The following is a 25,366-nucleotide window of genomic DNA, read 5'->3' as shown; positions in this document are numbered from 1 at the left end:
ATCTAATACGGAATAGTGAATGCTAAAAATTGCACAAAATATGATTATAAACAAGTCGTTACATTTTACAAAATCTTTCCTAATTTAATATTTACTTGAGGTTTAAGATATTATGTTCTTCTTATTTTTATATCTATTTTTTTTTTTTTTGCTCTGAACTGGTTCTTGAAACCAACTAACACAGTCTGCTACGTTTTATCTAAAAAGAAAACATGAAACAAAATGAAAATATATACTAGTTACAAAGTGCAGAAGTTGCTTTCTTGGTTCTTACTGGTCTCAAATTCAAGATATAAAGGAATATACTCAAGAAAATTTTGCTACAGTAAAGACATGCGCGCTTTGCACTTCCTTAAGCGATTGCTGACCTTCAATTATTCAAAGTATATGGCGCTTTTCTCGGTACTGTAAATGTTATAGTTTTGTCGACGAAATCTGGTCCACTCGCATTTCCAAAGCTCGAAAATGTCTATTTGTTGATGAGAAAAAATACCATTCTAACCGTCAAGACCATCTTTTCTCAACATTTATAGTTTATACCGTTTTATTTATTACTATTCCCTTAACTTTCAAATAATCGAGTACATTAAATTGATTAATTTTTTATCTGAAGTATATATAAATTAGGTCAATCCCTTACATGAATTTAGGCCTTATAAACTTCTTATTAAATAATAACTGTAGGTTATTTATTAATCTGATATATAAATTTATTTTTTATATAAAAATTTTTTTTTTTATGAATTTATATAAATATATGCATAATTATAAATAAATATATAAATAAATAATTCATTTTTATTTCATAACTTTTATAAAATAATAAAAATTTATAATTATATTTTATAAATATTTATAATATTTAAATTTTTTGATAATTTACAATAATTAATTTTAGTATAAAATTTAAAAACATAATCTCTCATAATCAATTACTACAATCAATATTGTTATTAGTTTTGAAAATCTACGTCATATATTTCCTCACCAGTAGAAGAAATTATAGCATGTCAAATACATTATTCTTCCATAACTTTTTAGTTTCTAAATTTATTTTTATGCCTGTAATTCTTTAAAACTTCGATTATGACAATTTCATAGATATGATTCGTAAGCGATTGTTGAAATATCAAACTGTAATAACATTACTATTCTTATTTATTCATTATTTCAGGATATATATATTTTTTAAACATTCAAAATGTAATTTCAATTCCAAATTTTAAAATTTATTCTGATATATATATATATATATATATATTGTACGTACAAATTATTTACATTAATCATTATAGAATGATTACATACACGTTCCGATACACTTATGCATGTACATACATATATCTGTGTCTTCACTGTCTAATATGTACAATTGAATTGCATTTAAAATGTATATTTGAAATGTACCACGACAACAAAAGATAAAATTGTATTAAATTTGTGAAAATTGGATATTATAAAAAGAAATCGTTATAAAATTCTATGATGAAGCGATGCACTTTTATTAATGAATAAAGAATAATTGTATAAACTTTTATATAAAATTATGAATTTACTATAAAATCAATCAAAAATAATTTTCAGTCTTTATTACTTTCATGAACAATAATATAAAAATGATTAAAAATATTTTTAGAATTAAAAAAAGGAGACATTGTTTTAAGTTAGTTACTGTAGTATTCTTTCTACCTTGTACATTTTTTTATATGTATTACACCCCTTTAATTTCACTTATCGCTTGTATGGAAACATAATTTAATCACATTATATTGCTTAATTGTTAATATAGTTTTTTTCAATCAGAAACAACTTCCTATGAAAATATGTGCAAAATATATTCTACTTTGAAATCACAAATTGCTATATGAATTAAAAATTACTTACAACTTTATAAAATAAATTGAAAATATAATATAAATATATAATAAATATGTATATCTTCGAATGTAATAAGTAATAAAGAGAAAGTAAATGCAATAATGAATATTTGTAAAGATTCCAGTAGGACTAACGATATAGTAGGTCAGTTAGACTCTCATCACATACAAACACATTTCTTTACTTCATCTTCACTAAATAAATTTGATTAAAGAAAATTTATTGGTGAGAATGTTATTTTATATAATGTTTAAATTAATTTTAAAACATAGCTTTCGTCGTTAAAATGTATTATAAATTAATGTTTTTGTCATATTCGTAATGTTAACAAAATAATCACAATTATTAACAATTCTTATTAGTAATAATTCTTTTTAATAATTTGTTCACAGTTGCAAATTGGAATTTTTTTTTTGTAAATATTATTTTATGGCGTTTTATAATTTTAATTATAAATTAATAAGATAGCATTAATCTTGACAAGAGCATCATTTACATTAATAAATAATTTAATTTATAATAAGTTAGTTAATTAATAACTTTTTTCTTTTTAATATTAACAGCACTTTATGTTGACTAAATTAATTAATTTAGATTGTAAATCAATTATTGTAAAAGTATGTTCTCGTTACCATTTATCAAAAAGAATTATTCATTACTTATTGTCCTTTGAATATTAATTATGTTAATTATTAAGTATTTTATTTAATTGTAAAAAATTTAATATATACATTTTTTAATGTTCAAATACAGTATATAAGTTTTATCTTTTAAAATAGGATAATTAGATTTTTGCATATTTTTACACTAAATATGTTTAAAATAGAAATAAACAAAATATAATAAAATATACAAAACTATCTGTAATCCATGCAGCTTTGAAATAATGTTTATACTCTTAAAAAAAAAATAAAATATGCTTACGTGATATAATAAATATTTTAAAGTATTTATAACTAAGTATTATAACTGTAGATTTTTAATTCCAAAAGTATATTTTTTAAGTATAAAAATTCTAATTTTTTACATATCCTTTATAGATCGTTAACTTAATAAATTTATATATACTTAAATCAAATGTTCTACAAATATCTATTCTGCAAAATATATTTTCTTAAAAATGTTTTATACATTTAGAAGTACATATAATGCAAATAATCTATAGAAATATACTTAAAAAATCATAGTTTTTTTATAAAATTATCATTGTTGTTTCATATAAAAAATTGATTTTTATATATTGTATTTTTAAAATTTTTATTGAAGTTTAAAATAAGATTGGAGGAGTAAACACGTTTTTTCATCAAACATTTGTATCCACATAGAATATTTGATTTTCAATTCAATTAATTTTTGCATAACTCTTTCCTAAATTGTTACCAAACATTATTATTTTTCTAAATATATAATATTTATTTGAATGTAATTATTTTCACTCTAATTATTTAATAGTTTAAATTAAAAAAGAAAATTTTATCTTCATCATGAGTTTATATGGTTTATAATATATTTTTAAATGAAAGTATTTTGTAAAATATTTTATTGTTTTGGTATTTTGTTTATTATTGTAACATCTAATTATATCGAAGAAATTTTGTACTAACATACAATTTCAGCCCTGTAATCCTTAAGAATATATACAATTTTTATATAAATAGGCACATAAAAATTTAAGCAATCTCTCAGTTTTGTTTTATATCTTTAGTAAAAACATTGAAGGACATATTGTTGTAATACGTACCTCGATACAACCAAACATTATTTGTATCATTAGATCAAACACAATAAAATATGCTTAAAAATTTATTAGTAAATGCAAGCCAAATCTTGACTTTCGATAATATTATTTTATTTATATTTATTTTTATTGCTTTTTTCATTTGCATTTTCTTTATAAATTGCACAAAATATGAGCATTTGTTCGAAAACTCATTTTTATATTCATATTCCTATCTAGAATATACAAATGCTTCTTAAGTTCTATTCATCATGAAAGATATAAGATCTTTAATTTGTTCTCCTTTTATAGTAACTAGTGTATGCAATTATAATAGATTAATAAATTCTATTATCATAATCATTTATATAGATATTAACATAAATGATGAAAATGAAAAAAAAAAAAATACATGAAATACTTGTCTATATATTCATTACTATTCTTTTGATTTTCTTGATTAATAACTTATAAAACATTGTTAATTCCATATTTAATTTCATTATTAATATTTATGTCTAATTTATACCTTTCTTCAAAATCTTGCAACTCTTTCTAATAGTTAAATCATATTTCATTATTATGTATAAACTGAATAATGGCTCTATACATTTTATCTTAATGTGCTTCATTTCCTAACCTATTGTACTTTCATCTTAGTATTTCGCCTTTCTTCACTCATTTGGTATTTTTCAAATTTTCTTCTGGCACAGATTCAACAAAAGTCCTCGATATTTAATGAATCTGTCTTGATAAAATCTACCCGTATTGAGTCGTCAGTCCTTTTAGAATTGTAAATATTTTCATATCTTTTCGCTTGAATATTTGTATATATTTTTATATTAAATAATAATTCCATAAAATTTATGAAAAATTTATTAGTAAAAAATTGTATAAATAAATACATCTATAAATTTATTGTAAATTAACATAATTAATACATATGTATATATAATAAATAGTTTTAGGTATTAAATAAAAAAGTATGTAGAATTATTATTTTTAGACAATTCGAACGAAATGAATTTATGGAGTATTTAATTGGAATTTTTCATCTTTGACTTTTGAATTAATAAATTAATTTTTTTCAATACTTATAATGAGCAAAATGGTCTATAATTTGCATATCATTAATTTTAAAGCCTAATTTATTTACAATATATCTTTTATAATTTACTGAAATTCTAGAGTTTTTATTAATTATAATTTATTAGTTATTCAATATTAATTTCAGAATTAAACTGTAATGAGAGAAAAACGAATAAATGACTCTTAAAATTTTATTGTTTCGTTTAAATCGATACGAATGCACCTGTAGAATATAGTTATAAATTTTGAAAACGCAACTCAATATTCTATTAATGATTCAGCCAGAAACCCTCTATTAAACATACCATTTGTGTTATATAAACTTTAAATCCATTGTTACCAAAATCACTTTGCGAAATCACTGAGTGAATGAATGAATTAAAAATTAATTTTATTCTTATTTATAAATAATTGAATTCTTTATAAATAATTTAATACATACTGGAATACTTGTATAAAATGATTTCAATGGTAAATGTCAAAAAATATGGAACAAAATTTCGATTTTCTCTTTGTACTATCGACAAGTTGAAAATTTAATAATTACAAGTTATATAAATAAATACGCCTATAAATTACGCATCTGTGATAACAGAATTTTATAATATCTACATTTCAAATAATTATTACTAATCAAGTATTTGGCATTCATTCATTTTTAATATTTAAAATATTTCATGCAATAATGTACTTTATTTTGAAAATATTTTTTTTTTTTGTTATATATTTTCAAGATGATTAGAATAAAGTATATTCTAGAAAAATGGATAATTTTTCATATCTTATGTATCTATTTTTTCCATTCTTCATGATAAATTTTATAGTACTGATTTACAATTGCTTATTTTGTACATCCGCTTTTTCTTTCGATCCGAGAAAATAAAGTTTTTTTGCAAATTCAAACATAACTAAGAAAACATCACAATAAATTATGAATATTTGTTTATTAAGTTTAAAATAGCAAAACAATTCGAAGAGCTATTTTATATATTTATATATACTTTCTTTAAACTTTTATTATAATATTTTTTTACACTATTAGCGTCATTTATTTTAAGAACCATTAAGATCGCAGTAATTAAATTTTTCTATATAAAATTGAAAATACATTTTTCTGTTAACTTTACTCTTATATATAGCCTTCGTTCTTTATATTATATTATATTATATATATATATATATATATATATATATATATATATATAATTAATATTTTAACGAAAGAATTTATGATATATTTTTTATGTCTTTTATAAATATTTTAATACAGATGAACCCAATAAATGGTAGCTTCATTTATAATGATTGTCGAAATTGAATTGTCTTGTTAGTGTTAGCGTGAAATGTTTTTTAATTAAATAGATTCAAACAGACGTTTGTGTTGATATAAAATGTGTAGAAATGTAGGATTAGTGTGGCAAACTGTAGGATCATTAAAATTCTAATTTTCAAACGCTAATTAAGCACTTTTGTTAAATACATTTTACTCGAGGAACATCATTAAAAATCTTATATTTTTAGTAAAAATTTTAATAACTAGCCAAAACATTTTATTCCATATTTTGACTTGTTAACTGTGCTATAAACCTCATTTTTATTTTGTGTAAAAATTAATATATTCATATGCCACAATTTTTAAAATGCAATAATTTGTTTCTACCTATAAATATCAATATGTAAATTCCTATTCTATATTTAAATTTACTAATTAAAAGTCAGTCTCACTTCTTTCTCTTCATTACTATTTATATTTTTGAAATATTTAGAAAGTATTTAATAGATATTATCTCTTCTTACCCAACTATATTTCATTAAAGCTTTTCTAAAATTTATTAGGCTCTGACATTTTTCATTAATAAATTTCAATTTTAAATATTTTAAACTAATCCAATTTACATTCTCCTGAACATGGATTGTGATAGATGTGCTCGAATGTATGCTTCGATGATAAAAAATCTTAAAAATTCCGTATAATTAATATCGCTTAATAAATACTTAGTGAACCAATGAAACAAATCAAATATAATATTTAATGTTTTAATTTTGTTTAGCAAAATTGTTTAAGCATGGAAAAATTAATTTTATTAAATTGAAATTCTCAACTAAATTCAATAATTGAAACGTTGAAATACATTCTATTTACATTTATTCATAAATAATTAGAATAAGTGTTATGTTTTAAACTTTTTCCATCGTCTTTATTATTTTCGAATTGTATAAATTCATTTTTTCATAAATAATGGTGTGTCCTCGTTATTCATAGTCATTCCTTTATATTATCATTTAACTATTAATTTCACTATTATTACATTAATAATAGTAACTCGAAATAAGGTGTATTGGCTCAAATGTAAAAAAAATCGACAGATTTATATCACTTTCATCTAAACCCTTGACGATTCATTTCCCTAAAAGTTTATAAGTCGGTCAGAATATCATCATATATTTCAGTCTCATTATAGCATACAAAGTAGGATCATGTGTTGAAAGCTAAACATGACTCATTGATAGATGAAAAGGTAAACAAGATATCGGCACTGTAAAACAAGTACTACCTTTTATGCGGAATCTTTGAAACACCATCGTGTCATCGCTTGACCTTAAGCGTCACGTCAGTTTTGCGTAGCGATATGTCTTCACCTACCATATTTATATCTAGTACAGATGCCTTCTGCATACCCGATGTAATATTACCACAAAAATACACTAAAGTAAAATTTATTGAATGACATACTCTCTCTCTCTCTCTCTCTCTCTCTCTCTCTCTCTTTGTGTATCTCCGAGTATGTTGTGCGTTTGATTGTTTGCATGCATTCATGCACTCATTCGCGTACCCATGTATGTATACGTAACTACGAGCGTGCCTGCGTGCGTGCGTGCGTGCTTGCGTACGTACATATGCACTCGCGCGCGCATGTATCCGCGAATAAATACGATTATAAAGGCAGCACAAAGTTTAATATTGTTTGCTTATATTCGCGAGTACATACTCATACGTAGTGCTGGCAGAGAGATAGCAGACGTTAGTGTATACAGGATGTTTCTACGAGTCTGCACGCGTGCTTTTCTTTCGAAATATCTGCATGTTGGCAATTTTGATAATGTGTGTAGGCGCGTTGGTGAGCGCTACACGTGCCACGGTATATTAAAGTTTTCGCATGAGTAAGTGCGCGCACGAGTATGTTTGTCCTTACCACATGTGCTCGAGTCTGTATACCGTATCGCTTCCCGTTAGATATATGCAATTGTGCAATGGTTCTGTGAGTATGGACCAGAGCCTCGATGCTATAGTTCGATATCCGTAACTAGGATATGAACATGTGTAGTTCAGATATACAGCGTGCAAAAGTGCGCTCGGAAAGTAGAAATAGAAAAAGAGGCAAACGGAGAAAGACGGGAAGCTCATGATTAGACAAGAGCACCAAACCACTGCGTACAATACGTGTAAGGATATTTTAAATTTACATTACATTCTTCCTTTATATATTCAATTTTAGGTATACAATACCTAAAAATATTATATATATATAGATAGATAATTAAATAGATAAAAAAATAAATAGAAGAATAGATGGAGATAAATCGAAAAATAATGATAGAGAAAGATAATTAGAATATGGAGAGTTTTCAGTAAGGAAGAAAAAAGAGATGAAAACGGGCTACTGCCGAGTACTTTGAACCTATGAAAAAAAAAAAAAAAAAAAAAAAAAAAAAAAAATCGAATAAGAAGGAAATGTAGAATAGTTCACCCCTTCTTGAGAATCGTAGCCCAAGTTGAAATGAATTATAAGGGAATCTGAAAAGTCAACATGATGAGATGCTAACGATTAATATTGATTTCTGTGAAACCTTGGTCCGATCAGCTCAAAAACTATGAGGCTAAACATGAATTTTGATAACAGTCCAAGTTCATATTATTCTTAATGAAGTGTCAAGTATCATGAGATCCAAGAGCTACGGTAAAGTGCCCGATTAATAAGCCTTCTCTCGCCAAAATCTTTCACTCGCCAAATTTCATTGCACGCTCTCGCCGACATTGATCTACGTTCGTACCATAATTGGAATAAGATATATATATACATATTTAATAGCTGTTAAATTTTAAAAGAATATATTTATATAAAAGAAAGTAGTTTCTTCTTTAAAAGCTTCATCCGTATATTCGTACTCGGTCCATTATTAAAAATAAAACTGAGATGGAAGAAGCCCGGAAATTTAAAAAGTAATTAGGCAAGTAAATTCTTTGTGCACGGAAGTAAGGCCAACTGCCGGGCGAATCTTGACTTCTTTAAGAAACTTTAATTTTACATACAAATAGCTTTGTCTTAATTGTCAATGTAAATTAGTTGGAACATAAAATGAAAAGTTCTTGATAATTTACAAATGTAATTATAATCCTGTCTTATACACTGACTTTGGCATTTAAAACAAAATCGATAAAAAGTAATTAATAGTTTATATATCAAAGAATAAGATTTAACGAATACACAGATAATCTGGCTTTGCAAATTATTAAATTCTTAGTTCTTTTGTAGTTCACATACGGTACACATTTCCAAAAGAGTATTTTATTTTTTATGTTATTCATTATTGGATTTATTCCAAAATTTATAATAACTCTTGCGTATAAATTTTAAATTCTAAGTATAAAAAGATTGAAAAATATATTTACAAGCTTATTAAAATTTCAAATATCATGACCTACATAATGAGCAAATGTTTTAATTTATCGGATACAAAAAAATTGCAAACTATAATTTTTAATAAATATTTTTTAATGAACGTTCTTTTATCTATTTTTCAAAAGCCTTTCAACGGGATATTAAAATTACGTATCCAATATAATATTCCATCCCGATAATTTACAAGAATTATAGATGCCCGAAACTTGATGTGCTTTTTAAAAATTGTGTATTAAATGTATCGTAATATAATTTATAAATTGCATGAAATATTACAATAATTTTGCAATTATATTTATTTAATTGTAATATTCGGAAATCAATATAATAATATTAATTATATTCTTTCTAAAGTATCTTGAAATATCATTTATTTTATTTTGAATATAAATTTTAAGCGACATGAATAAGAAACTAAAAAAATTAATAATATCTTAACGCATTTTATCTGACATCATATTACTTATAAATACATTTTGTATAGAAATACAAACTATATGGACATTTATTTCTATAGTTTAATTTATTGAATCTAGCTTTACATTTAATATCTTTCCCTTAAATACTCGAAACAACGGTATAAATTAGTACATATTTAACTATCAATACCTTAATGCAGTGAAAGTTAAAAGCTTAATTTTAAAATAAATATGAGTTTAAAATTGTCTTATAAAATTCACTTAAGTGAGTATCAAGTTGTAATCGAATCCATGTCACTTTCAGTAAACCAATTTAATAGAAAATGGAATAACGAGAGTAAGAAAGTATTTTACAAATATTCAATTATATACACTATAAAGAATAATCCTCAATAAACTACTAAATATTCGCTAGATTTGAAACACACGCACACACGCACACACACAAAACATTCACTACAATTGATATTTCGTATTATCTCTTTTGTCTCTTATTTCTTTTATTATGCATACAGTTTTGTGCGTCCTTTTATAAATTTGAAAATAAGTATTTAAAAAAATTTATAAAAATTCCACATAGCCCTGATTAGTATGCATAAAAACTTTTTAACTTTATAGATCTATCATTAATTACATTATTTACTTCTTGTTAGTTTAACTGTCAAATTAGTAACTTTACTGCTTGTTATCTTACATGAAGATGTAAATTTAACCGAATGAACTATTTCTCAGAATAACATGTCATAGATATATTTAAATTGGTAAAATAATAATAATTTCTAATAATTTCCTTTTTCAAGGAGGTATAACGATTTCCTCGATGAGGAAATATTAGATGATAACGTCTTGGCATTGAAAAAATAGTCGCACATAACTGATCGAACGAAAAAGAATCAAAGTACTTTGTTCATTAAAGCGATGTGAATAAATGTAAATATATAAAAGCGCTCGAGAACGCAATTGAAGAATTAGTCAAATGTGCAAATTGAAAAGAGGGCGCGAACAATGTCTAACCGTTCAATGATCAATACTCTTCTATCGACGTTTCTCTCTCGAGCGGATAAGCAACAATGTTAAATAATTAGCTTTCGTTTAATAATAATGCTCGTGTAGCCGTCGACACATGATCACTGCGACTCCCTTCTTATTTATTTTGACTACTCAATGGAACTACGATTTACAGTATAATTAATTGTCTTCGTACACATTAAAGGAAATGCAAGTAATAAATTATAATAAATAATAAATTAATAAAAATTCATAAAAAATATCTTTAAAAGTATGTATGGGGCAAACAATATTATTTATTTTAATAAAAATATATATTTACTTTATGTCCTGAATATATAATTATGCATTGAACATTGTTTTTATTAATCATTATACTATGCAATGTATATTTATTAACAATATAGTATAAAATTTGCATTATTATGTTTTTTGATCAGATAATAATACGTATAAATCCTCTTTTATAGCGAAATTTACATAAAGTTTATGAAATGTAATTTTCAGTTTGTTTACTAATAAAAATAAAACAAAGTTGACAAAACTAATAAAAAGCAGTGAAATCTCTAAAAACTTACTTAATTAAAAAGGTAATTTTACTGTTCTATCAATAATCTCTTTAAAATGTCAAATATATTATGCATACATTGATATTCGAATATTTTAAGAAAATCCATTCAAGCTCAATTTGTGCTGCTAAACCTATTAATTACTCATATTCAATTTCTACCTATTAATAGGCTTAGAATTTTAGAAAATATGTACACAAAAAATATACAATTTACAAAAGAAATATTTAAATATAGGTTTTGGTGGTAGAATAAAGAGTATCTGTATTTTCAATGAAAATCCTGCTGTTATTTATTCTGAATTTTTTCATATGCATGTGCACATATATATTTACAGATATTTATCTTCAGCACAATTCCATTTGAAATTCCATTTGGATATTAAAAATATTTATTTAATACACTGTAAAAAAAAACTAGTATTTGCTCTTAAAACACTTCCTATACTATTGTTCGCCTATTGATTGGATTTAATTGTTTAACATTTGTTTTATTAATAATATTAAAGAACTCGTGCCTTAAACAAATTATATTTAATATAAGTGATTATTGTTAAATTTGAAATATATTTTAATAATCTCTAATGAAATCGGATTTATTAACGTATTAAGTATATGACATTTAAGTAACTCATTATAATTCATATTATTAACAAATACGAACTACGTGAATATGTTTTTTTTACTTTTAGTAAGACATATGTAGAATGATTAAGATCAAGTAAAATATTATATTAGTTTTATAAACGAAATTATTTTAAATTCATGCGATTACCAAATAACACTATATAAATACTATATATATATATATATATATATTTCGAATATAAAACGAATCTAAGGTGTATTTGATCTCGATCGGTTACATATAAATTATATTTGTTTAAATAAATATTACATGTAAGGTAGATTTTAGTAGAGTAATCAGAACACGATAGTCTTTATGGACAAATCGCTTCGATAGTAAATAACTTCGCTTACTTACACGATTTCACGGCAGTTGATCAAACGTGCAGGAAGCGAAAAGCCCTCCGTCAACTTCCTATGCGTATCGTCATGAAACCCATCAGTGCAAATCTAATATCGCTTAATAAACCTTGGGTGCTCCCAAGATCATAATTTACTTCGCACCTGACAAGCTCAGTTCATATACAATTGAATCACGGAGTCATTATTTTTACTGACATTCCACAGCTGAAACATTCATCTCTTTCATTAAACAATACGTTTGCGTTATTACTTGGGGGGATCATAATGAAATTCATTAATTACACAATTTATGTGAAATACTTAAATTATGTCATTATATTAATGTTTAGATTTGAATAATTATTAAGTTTTAAAACTATTTCAAATGTATGCTAACGTAGAATACTTTGGCAAGGAACAGTAGAGTATATATAAATATTTAATGTAATTAATATTTATTTTCATAATTATATTAATGATGCTTTTGAGATTATAAAATTATTCTGCTTTATATACTTTTTACATATTTTTTCTAAGTATATTTAATCAAAACGTAATCATACGTTATAATAATTTATACCAGTTTTTTAATAAAATATTAATAAATATATATCTGACTACATTATACTAAGTTCCTATTCTATTGAAAACGTATTAACGTTATTTAAGTCGATTGATGAAATTCGAACAAATGATTAAGAATATTAAAATATTATTTCATCCTCTTTTGTAGTTGAGTGCTATTGTTAATGACTATAAAAAAATAATATATATATATATATATATATATATATATATATATATATATAAATATATATATAGTGTTATCATTAATCATATCAAGAAATTTAAAGTTTTGTCAGTTCTTTATAATAAAAAAGAAAGAAAAAAAGTAAGTTTGGTACGGAGAATTTAATTTCACTAAATTAAAAAGTGAATAGAATTACTATCTTAAATAAGTCCAATATAAAATTTTATCTAAGTTAAATGAATGAGCCTTGCCTGAATAATATTAGAATAGCGATTTGAAGTTTGAATATAATTTTAAGGACTTTACGGAACTTGCAGGAATTATAAATAGAGACTTGATAGTAAATTAACTCCGCCGATGGTAACAATTTATAAGATATTATAGACTGATATAAGAATATATACTCGTATGAAATTTTTTAAGAAATTATTTAAATTAATTACCATTCTATTGCTTGGCATGTACTTATGATATATATCATACAATATTATTCACATCTTTCGTAAACAGGTGTTAGTATAACTAAAATATGAAAATTCACATTCTATTAGAAGAATTTATTATAGCTTATTCATGATTGGATTTTACATTTATTCAAAATAAACAAAATACTATTTATATTTTTTGACCTATAAAATAATATTATAAATAAAGAATATTAGAAAATAATTAAGAATTAAAAAATATTTTTTAATTGTTCTTAAAAAAACATAAACATCAACCATGTAAAATCATATTTTAGATGGATTTGAAAATGAAAAAATATTACATTTTGAAACAGAAAAAATAGGTAGTATTTAAAATAATATAATGTAAATTTACTTTCTATTGTCGTAAAATCATCTTATCAAAAAATTATTATTTTTTTACTTTTAATTAATGCACAATATCAAAAAACATAAATACCTCAATTATTTGTTTAATTTTAAATACAAATTTTATTTACATGTTGTTTCAAGGCAACGAGTTTTATCTAAATGCATGCATCAAATATAGTAAACGAAAAAAGAAAATACATATTCTTTTATGGCACGAAGGGATTGCGAGAAGTACATAAAAAATAACATTTTTAATATATAAAACATTTATGAGAGATATTTTTTAATAAATTAATTCTTTGTATTCAGTGTTACTAAAGAATTTTAATCGTTAAATTTTAAGTTTTATTAGAATTTCATGAACATTGCAATTTTATCATTCTATATTACTTCAACAGTTGTATTTATATATTTTTAAACACTTTATTAATAAAGTCAATTAAAGGATCAAAAGCACAATATATAATTAACAATTTTCTCAATTCAATTAAGTTATTTCGAGAGTTCGGGAGTAGTTATTAATTTTTACTTTTTTGAATAAAAATCTACATAGTAGAGGCCTGTACATTGTAAATTTCAAAATTATACTATACATAAGTATACCATATGAATTAAGCTTCCAAATTTAAATATATTTTCTAATAATTAATAATAATAATTAATAATTAGGGCTGAAGTTTTCTACTTGCACATAGTTCAATAAATCAAATCCCTAAATTTTTTAATCTACAAAATCAACGTAATAGAACACAAGTATCCAAAGTTAATCATTGAATGATATAAAAATATTAGGAACATAGCAATAGTAATAAAGTATTTTATAATAAATGTCATTAAAATTAATATCAAGTAATTATAAAGTATCAAAATTCTTATTACCAAGCCTCTATCGCAATTTTATTTAATTCGATATATGTTGACTGATGAAGTCTTTAAATGCATAAATACTTCAAGTTGTTACAGTTTCATGCAAATGCATGTGTCCTTATAATACAAACAACTTGCAATTTCGCACGTAATAATGTTATAAAACAATGAATTAACGCACGAATCGGATAGAAATTTATTTTCCAGGGAGAGGAAGAAGGCCACTGAGGCGTGACTGGAGGCTGTTAACCCATAAGCATGAGCGATATAATGCGAGGCCAATACTACTACCCTACTGACTTCGTTTTTGTGAATGTTTGTCCGATAGATTACACGATAGAGTCACGTATATTTACTTGGCAAATAAAGAGCTGAAGATCGGTGGGGCAAACTTGACATTTCGAGAGATATGTGGTGGGGGGAAAAAAATTGTATTTTCAAAATACACCCTCGGTAAATTAATTTATGTACTTGAAATTTTAATTTACTTGTCTTTAAAAATTTATTCTATTAATCGAATGGTAAAAATCACTAAAAAGACATGCATAGGTAATAGGTAACTTTGTTAGAAAGGACATCAATCGCAAAATAAAGTTAGCTTTAAATTACCTGGCATATATGCCTTGTATATTATATTTTTATACGTTCTGAATTGACAATACATAAGCTCATAAAAATAATACTATGAAACTTTTTCTTCATTTCTTCATTACTTCATTACTTCAGCACTTAACATTCGTTTAAGATCTTCTCTTTTCATGGCTCATAGTCTTCCAATTGAATAGCTCATCTCTATCTATTCAACATATTTCTATTTAAATTTTCTTTCAATATAAATTAATATTAAAGAACGATACTGTAACATATTATTTATTTATACTTATAATTAATATGATATTATTCTTAAGATTATTCAATATTTCAAAAATCTATATACACTTAATAACTTTAAGAATGCATAGGATTTTGAAATTAATAAATGCAACAGTGTATTTCTTAATTTCAATTTTGTTTACAACATTAAGACATTACCAAGTGTACAGCAGTAATATTATTGCACATTTTTATATATTTTTTATATTATATCTACGTATAACTTATATCAAACCATCTTTAATTATACGAACGATTTATATTAATTACAAAGTAAGTATTTGAACAAAATGCACCGCGTTTTTTTATAATAAAACTTTAGGTAAAATTATACAACATGAGTTAAAAAATAGTAATACAACGTTTCTCACGATATTTCATCATAAAAATATTTGATTGATATTTAAAAAACTTGAAAATGAAATAGAAAAAAAACCATATATTCATACAAGAACTTTGCGATTTACTAAAAATATCATTAAGCATTTCTTATTATATTTTCTTTTTAACTTTATAATAAAAAATATATGAAATTAAAATATCAGACTTCAATTCTAAAGAAAATATATCAATAAAAAGATTTAGTTTTACTAATCATATTACTGTTTATAATAACTTAAATGTTATTTTTATTTTATTCGAATAAAGGTAATAAAATATTTTGATAAAAAAATTTTTAGACATACGTCATTTATTTGATTTCAATGAAATAATTCTTTTAGTCTGTATATTTAATATTTTGAACATGATAATTGGGTTTCAAAAAAAATATATTGAAAATATATATAATAATTAAATTAATTTGAATTAAAATTACTTACAATATTCATTGTATTGTATACAATTTAAAAAAATACATAATTTTGTTTTTCGTCGTAATTTTATAATAATTTGTTACTTAAACTAAACAAAAAATTGAAAAAGAATCAGATTAAAAAATTCAATTCAAAATTTTGAAATAAAAAAATTTATAATTTGATAGCATATCAGCTCAAGGAACTTTTTTAATAAAGAAAGCGATATTAGAAAATTGTTTATGAAATTCTATATATTATATGCATATATACCTTATTGGTTTAACAATAACAATATTAGAGAAATAAATATTTACATTATAGTAATAGACATGAGTTAATTTTTCTATTGACACTTTAAATAACGATTTTCTTGTAGATTCGGAAGAAAGTTTTATTTGTCAGGTAATATAGATTTTCACTAAAACTACTATGAAAAATTCATTTTCATTATAATTCTTAAAATGTGAAAGATGAAGCGTGAGAGAGTGATTTTATATTAAAAACATGATGAATAATGAAAAGAATAACGATGAGCTGATTCTATAGTAGTTGTAAAATTCGTTATGGAAATGTTGATTTTCGCGATGCTTTTTATTTCCTTTTGTAAAGTGAAAATATACAAGCAATCCATAAAATTTTCGGTTTTTATGAATATTTAATGAAAATCGAGAGCTAATCACTAAATTAACATAAACTATAATTAGAAATACATGTAAACAAAATTAACTTAGATGAGTATAAATAAATATATAAATATTCTTAGCTTATAAAATTATAAGCTAAGAATCAAAATAAATGTTATAATAAAATTAGATTTTCAAATCAAATCAAATGAAATTAAAAAATAGTTAATAGGCTATATTCAAAATAGGCCTCAAAAATAGTGTTTCCATATTCATAAACTAGTGCTTCTGCATCTATTTATTTATATAATTTTATTTTTATAATGCTTATTAAGAGATATCCAATAACAAAGTGAATACGGTGTATTGTATTTTATCAAAATAAGTTGCATACAGACAGTTACAGCTATACACTATTCTTTCGTATTTTTAATTCAATTTCTATACATTTTCCATTGATATTTATAATTATTTTATCACTTTAAAACTTCAATTGAATTAACTACAGCAATGAATGCCAATACAACTTATAAATACTAATTTGTCCTTCCATAAAATTGAATAAAATAATATTTTTTGAATAGTTAAAATATGCTTCAACTCAATTTTAATATGTACGTTTCAATGACATGAATTGGTCTCGTTATAGGAAAATATAATTTCTTTTAAATAATGAATCAATTACACTAGTAATTTAATTAATGCAGAACATATTTAATTATTTTCCAATACAATTATAATCAATGCTTTTATCTTATGACCTTTTATATTTTTCTATATTTATGAACTTTATCATTGAAATAAGAAGATTTTCGTAAATATACTTTAAATAACGTATATATAAAAAATTTCTGTTCATGAACATTACTTACTACATAACTATGGATGGGAACATTATAAATCAACTAATATTTAGTGGTAACTAATTTATGTGCTCTAATAACATTTAAAAATACATGAACATAAAATGTCCTATATAATTAACATTCAGCGTTTTAATTTTAATTAATCTCCACTAACTAAAATTTATACGTTAAAATACATAATTTTGTATATATCGTTAATTTTTTTTTACTAAAATTTTATTTAATAGAGTAATTTTTAATTTAGTCTAGCCATTATTAATGATTTCAATTTAAGCAAGTATTTTCAAGGTGAATTGCGTGATCCGATCTAAAGATTGATAGGATGATAATGCAAATCATTTTCTTGATCGATTATTATATTGCAGCAGAGCTTATATTTTCAAATAGTGCAGTATTAATGGACGGACATTTTTCGAAAATGCTTAAGTACATTATATTATATGCACAAATATATATATTTAAGTAAATGTATTTTTATATAACTTTATTTCTTATAATAATATATACGCGATAGATGTGAATATTTTATTTAAAAAGATTTGAAAATCTCAATATGATCAGCCACTATGATAAAATAACGATAAAATTGATAAAGAAATGATATAATGATCAATTTATTTAAATTACTCATATATTTTTCGGATAACTGTTGAAAATATTAGAATTATAATTTTTATTATAAATGTATTATCTCTTTCATCTTAGAATAGATCTTATACTTTTTAATATTATATTGCAAGTAAACATATTTCAAATAAAATAAAGTTGATTGATATTTAATAATGACTGCAAAAAATTAAAGTATATCAATAACTATTTGAACAATATATGTATATATAATTTATAACTATATAATTTCATTCTTATTGAAAATGCATATTTAATTAGAAATTATTTTATAATTCGAAAGAATAAAGTAAACCCTTATTAATTTAACGCATATTAGATTTATCAAGCTTACCAATAACTTACACGAAATAATTGCTAATTATTAAAACTCCTATATTATTCGTAATTAGACAGGTGTCTAATTATGCTTTATTAACAGCTTTTTTAAGTGGATAGAGAATATCAGGAGTATATGTATATGTGTATATATATATATATATATATATATATATACATATAAGACAGAGAAAAAATCAACCAAATATTAAGTTGTAATATAATTTAATCACTAGAAGCTAATTTGCATGAGAGATAACATTAAATTCGACATCACTTTTTCGAGATAAATGTTTTTTAATTTGGATAATTGAATATAAAATACTTCATAATCCTTACAAAATAAGAAATTTTTATTTGTATCAATTTATTGATAAGTATTGCGTATGTATTATTAAAGAAATTGTTACTAAAAAAAGTTATATAGCTTTCTATTTAAAACAGTGTAGTTCTTTTATAAAATATAACTTTTGAAATATAGAGTTATTCTAATGGTTAACGATTGATCTGTAAAGTACATGAAAATATTCAGTACCCTTAATCTTCAATCAGTTTTTTATATTTAATTATTTATTAATAAAAAAATTTTCATTGCATAATTTTATTTTTTTTTATAAACAACTAATGAGAAATATTATATATAGATATCCTATTTATCAACTTGAGCAGCTTTATCTAGCGTGCGTGTTTTTGGCCTCACTATATCACATTTACATGAAGTCAGATATTAGAATTACTTTGTCGAACTTGCATAAATTGCTCGTGTTACTGAATGTATTACTTACATTATTAGCACATTACATTTATCACTAAAATTATCATAGTGTATTAATTATTATTATTAGACATAACCTTAATCGTCAATATAATTTTGCTAAATCTGTAAAGCTGGTACGTGCTAATGTCATACATTGAAACTTTAACTTACAAAGTTTCTTAGAAATTTTAATACACACACTATTAATTATAATTTACCAAAAAATTTTGCAAAATAATATTATATATGCACAATAACTAATATTTATTTTTTTTACATACATCACTAAAAAAAAAAAAAAATAACACGCAAATTTATAAGAAACCAACCCATGCAATTGTACTTTATCAATTTAGATTAAGACGAGCAGTATAACATTATTTTTAATAACGAAAAATTTTAATTAAACTCAACTCTTTTTGCAATACGTTACATATATTTCGCTCGTATTTACGTCTATATTACGAGCTTGCTCTAATTTAAAGAGAAAAAATGATTACATCAGACTTAATTGCGTGGGCGAACGAGAGGCTGAAGCGATTACTACAATGAAACATGAATAGAGAATAAAGTAAGAGAGATGATGTAAAGACACTTGGGTGGTGTTCGGGAAGGAACGGGATGGAGAGAAATATACGTGCAGGTGTGGGTGTCAATTTATGCACGAGGGTGGAACGGCGCACGTAACGATGTTTTAGACACGTTGAGGCTTTGACTTCCGGAACTCAATTAGGAGAATCCGAATACGAAATTCTGTGAATTAGTAAAAATACTAGATGTCATCCTATATTATGGCCTATCTTCAGAACAAAATACTATTCTTTAAATATATTGATACATTTTAAGCCTTATTATTTTATTTTTACTAATTACGTTATTATAATATTATTAACCAAGGATAATTTTGAGAGAAAAATTGTAGTCCAATTATTAAATATATATATATTATCATTTAATAAAATCGAATTTCCCATATATATTTTGAAATAATTTATATTATGTAGTACGATATAACTGATTGCATTCGAAGTGATAGTTTTATAACCAATACATAAACATCCAACCGATGAGTATATTTATTAAGTGTATATAGTAAATTTTTTTATGAATAAATTAAATAAGTATTCAGTCAAAAAAAGTCTCGCATAGACAATGATAATATAGAGCTTCCTTATTACGAGAGTCGGTATGGATTTTTTTTATATCATACTTAAGATTTAAACATTGCTGTAAAAAAGTGTAAATAAAATGTACATAAAAACATAATGTATCTAGTCGAAGACCTCGCTCTATTCTATAAAGGAATATACAATCTAAGATTAAATTACTTTTTGAATAAGAATACTTTCATTCGGTTATATTATTCTTAATATTTTTATGATAGGGTATATAAATGTATCGCAGGTTTATTAAATGAATATTATTATTGGTTATTTTGTTTACAAAGCAATTTTTAGATTAAAATATTTATAGACAAAATAAAAAAATCATCGACTGACTTATAAATTAGGAGAATAATATTGGATATTCAAAATTAAGTTTTTGTTCTATTCTTGAACGTGTTTGTCTCATAAGCAGGTCATTATTATTATCTTGTCCATTTAAAGTATAAAATGCACATTGTTAAAGGGAGTTATATTTCACGCCGCAAGTTTAATGTCATTGTTAAAACTTATTTCTATTTTTTTGGATTGAATAAAATTAAATAAAGAATGAGTAAAATTGAATAAAATTTTTTAGAACATGTTAGTTTTTATATTTTTCAATTCTATAAACAATTCTGAAAACTGTATGTTTTAATAATAAATATATTATAAATATAACATATAATTTTTATAAATTTCATCACTTACAAAGTACCGAATGCAAATAAAAACTGCGATGACTTTGTGAAACAGAAATTCGATAGTGATACTGAATATAATACATAATATAATGTACATAATAATAAATAAATAATGAATAAATGATATATACTTTAATACGCAAAACCCTGAAAACTTATTTAAACTATATGCATACATTTTATAAATTATTAACACATTGGCTAAACATTTTTTCATGCAAAATCAGAATATTTCATGTATAAAAGTCATATTTATACTAATAAAAAGTGTTATTACTACTGCGTATTATTATTTATTATTATTATTCATTATTATTTAGAGTACTTTTATTGCGAACATACTTCAAAAATTATATCATCGGAGACTTTATAGTTAAAAATCAATACATATATGCAAGATAACGTAGTACATTTCAAGCATTAAGAATTGACCTCAAAATAATTTTGAACAATCTCCGAAAGATGGAAACATCATCAAAATACGCTAAAAATGGTATAATATATTTTACACTGTTAAATCATATATTATCGAAGTAACGCTTGACCGTTCAATCGAGCATCGCTACAGTTTATCGTGAATATAATAGTTGTAAAATATTTTAATTATCATAAGTGCAAAGCAATACTTAGTTGCTAAAACAAATTGCCAAAGTTACATTCGTTCAGAGAAACCAATTTTCATCCTACAACGGTCTTTATGCTTTAAATAAAAAACGGAATGTCATTTAGCTAAAGGCTCGTCACGACTCAAGACTTAAAGAAAAAATCAGCAGCCACTGTTCTTGGCGCGCGCGTGCGCGTGCACACATACACACACATGTATTTAATTTCGCGACCAGCGAAAAGAATAACCGGGAAAGAACAGTGCGCTTTATTTTTAGAGATCTATGGGCATTTTGCTTTAACCGCAGTCTCGGCAGCTAAGCCGAAAACATGAGGTTGGAACCAAGGTATCAGCCGAGAAGAACGTAGCTCAAGCTCCAAGTTCCACGTCCAGTGGAGCCTTCGGCACCAACGGCATCATCGGCTTTCCAGAGGTACCAGAGGCACCAGCGGCCACCTCAGCACAACAACGCCGAGTAAGGGCATCGAGAAGCGGCCTAACAGATGTACGGTGGGGCTGTTGGGCGGCATCCGCAGACAAGTGCCGAACCTCGTCGGCAGAACGACGATACTCCTACATTTACTGAGGGTCCACTGAACGACTGGAAGTCATCGACTGGGAGTGAGGAGTAAGAGAACAGCCGAGAACAGCCAGGGAAAGAAGTGGCACGGCTGGGGCTGAGGGAGTACCACCGAGAGGAGAAGGAGACCGAGATCCTACGTGAGGGCGGAGCGGGTGAGTTTGGCGAGGTGCGAGGGAAGTTCGCAGTGAGAAAACATGGCGTTCGCCGCTGCCAGGATGATACTCAAGGACAAGAGGAGGAAGCCCAGTAAAGAGGACTTTGCACCGCGTAATAGGAGCAAGGTAACGATCCAACATTTCCCAAGCCCCATTATCGCTACGACACATTATTTTCTTATTATTATAATTATGTGAGCCTTTTCATGCCCATCTCGTTCTTCATGCATACCAATGTGCTCGCAAAAGTTGTCTCTATCTTATATCCGCGCCTCGTCCTATCAAGTACCAAGTTATTATCCCGCTCGAGATTCGCTGTTTCTGCCGCTCCTCATCACCTAGAGATAAGCTTGAAACGAGAGCAAACGGAAGACTCACGTCGTGAGATTATAGAATATAGATTATTCGCTACATTCAAAACTCGACGACTTTCACGACCATTTCATTTATCCTTACGTTTTTAAAAGCATGCTTTTAATGTAATGCATATTACAAATTGATAGTTCTCGCCTTGCGTGCGTCTAAATAACTCTTTCTCAAATCGTTGAATTATAATATCTTCCTTACTCAACGATCTTAAGCATAAATATTCAAAATATTTTTTTCCTTTATTTATCTATAAAAATATTATTCAGTTCATATCGAGTTTGATCAAAGTCGATCCTAAATGTCAATATTTGCTGAAGGAAAACAACCAATATCGAAGATAAATATTGTAGCTGCAAGATTTCCATTATCATCAGACTGATATCAATAGAATACGCCGTAAATTAATGCACAGCGACAAATTGAATTCCTTTATATGATCACGTGTAAGTTGACACTTCGCAGAATGGACTTTGAATTACGTGCATATACGTAAAATTCAATGGACACATGCGCTTTAGCACTTATTTTTAATAATTGGTAGGCGAGCACTATAGCGTATTCGCGTAGCGTGATAAAAAATAAAGTCAATATAAACCCTATAATAATCAGAGAACGAAATCCAACAACATTTTCTCACGCGAGAGCTATCGTTATTCTGAAGCATTTATTATTTTATGCAACGAATGGTAATAAAAACATTAAATTCCTCCTTTCAAAATAAATGCTAATACTATTTTTCTTAATGAAAGGTTGAGCTCTCTAACATTAAACTGTTAGGAAGATAGGAAGATATAGGTAAGGTCGATCTTGCCTATTACCCACTCAGAAACATTTACAATAGTTTGCGCAAAATTACAATAGCGAATTAACATTATTTATACAATTTGAAAAATTAACATATTTTTAGCACATTTACCTCTCATATTTGATAAACACTAATTATTGATATATATAGAACAGATTGAATGAGCGCTAGGAAAATTAATCGACCCCAAAAGTTTTAATTATTTTAATATATAATATAAAACACCCATTGCTTTGTATACAAATTTATAATTAATTTTACAATTCATAGAATTGCTTTGTAATTTATAAAACATCCTGTATTGATAAATCGAAGACAAAGATTAGGATATAAATTTTAAAATAATATATTAATAGTAAGTTGTAAATTATTATTATTATTATTATTATTATAGTCTTAACAGTGACACGAAACATATGAAAAAATAATTTTATTTGAATGAAATATATTTATAAAACTTGCTTATAAAACTTTACTAGATAATCGCTGTTTATCCAGCTTTATCTTTATCATAGGGTGGCTGTTTTAAATATTTATATAAATTCATATTTTATATGCCCCTGTACGAGAGATTCTACTTGGAATAATATTCATACTTATGCCAATTAGCTTTTGTACATTTGTTCAGATCCTAGTAAAATCAATTAAGGTTGTAAAAAATATAAGTTTATTATAAAAAATGAGATATTTAATTAAAAATTTGTTTTATCAAAAGTATTACGACTATCATGTACAAAATTTTTATACATCTCTCTATAATATTATAACCAACAATTCCAATGAAAATCTTATTTAGAAAAATGTAATATGCGAATTAATTTGTTTATAAACTTGGCAACCAAAATAGATATAAATGGTTTAATGATGTTTGAAATTTGTTTACCTACAACAATGTCAATAAAGGATTCTCATTTCGAATAAGATAATACGTATTTATGTTTAACTATAGAATGCGGTTTAGCCAATTTAACTTTACTTTTTTAACATAGGATAAATAAAACAGTTTAATAAATTAATGTTTTTTAATAAAAAGAGCATTATATAATATTGCAAGTTTTTTAATGATACTAAAAGTATTGGTTAAAATTTTATTGTACTTCATAATATTTTCTTGGTGATAAAAGTAATTTGTATAAAAATTAGTATAAATGTAACATACCGAAATTTCATTTCTCAATTCTTATTTAATTTATTAATTTTTCTAACCTTTTTATTGATTTATTTTCAATTTCGATTTCTTAACAGTATCGATTATGAAAAATTTATTTTAAAATCAATTTTTAATTAAACATATTATATATGAAGCAAAAATATCTAAGTTGTTATTGAAACTTTTTCCTTTTCACATATGAAACTGAAATAAAAAAGAGTACAATA

At 24.6% G+C, this 25,366-nt stretch overlaps 1 protein-coding gene across 2 annotated transcripts in view; it reads left to right on the top strand.

Annotated features, from left to right (window-relative positions):
• Positions 1-25,366, top strand: part of LOC105362629 (neo-calmodulin) — a 139,635-nt gene that overhangs the window by 44,549 nt on the left and 69,720 nt on the right. The window contains exon 1 of one of the 2 annotated variants that reach the window (XM_011500107.1): positions 22,840-22,941. The exons of the other annotated variant lie outside the window; for it this stretch is intronic. Coding sequence (XP_011498409.1) covers positions 22,855-22,941 — 87 coding nt within the window. The 5' untranslated portion in view covers positions 22,840-22,854. Of the gene's footprint in view, positions 1-22,839; positions 22,942-25,366 lie in introns of those variants that run through there. 2 annotated transcript variants of the gene reach the window in all.

Source organism: Ceratosolen solmsi, unplaced genomic scaffold, assembly GCF_000503995.2.
Source record: "Ceratosolen solmsi marchali unplaced genomic scaffold, CerSol_1.0 scaffold41, whole genome shotgun sequence".
Classification (NCBI taxonomy): domain Eukaryota; kingdom Metazoa; phylum Arthropoda; class Insecta; order Hymenoptera; family Agaonidae; genus Ceratosolen; species Ceratosolen solmsi.
Note: the sequence above shows the minus strand (reverse complement) of the source record. Positions and strands in the feature narration are given on the sequence as shown.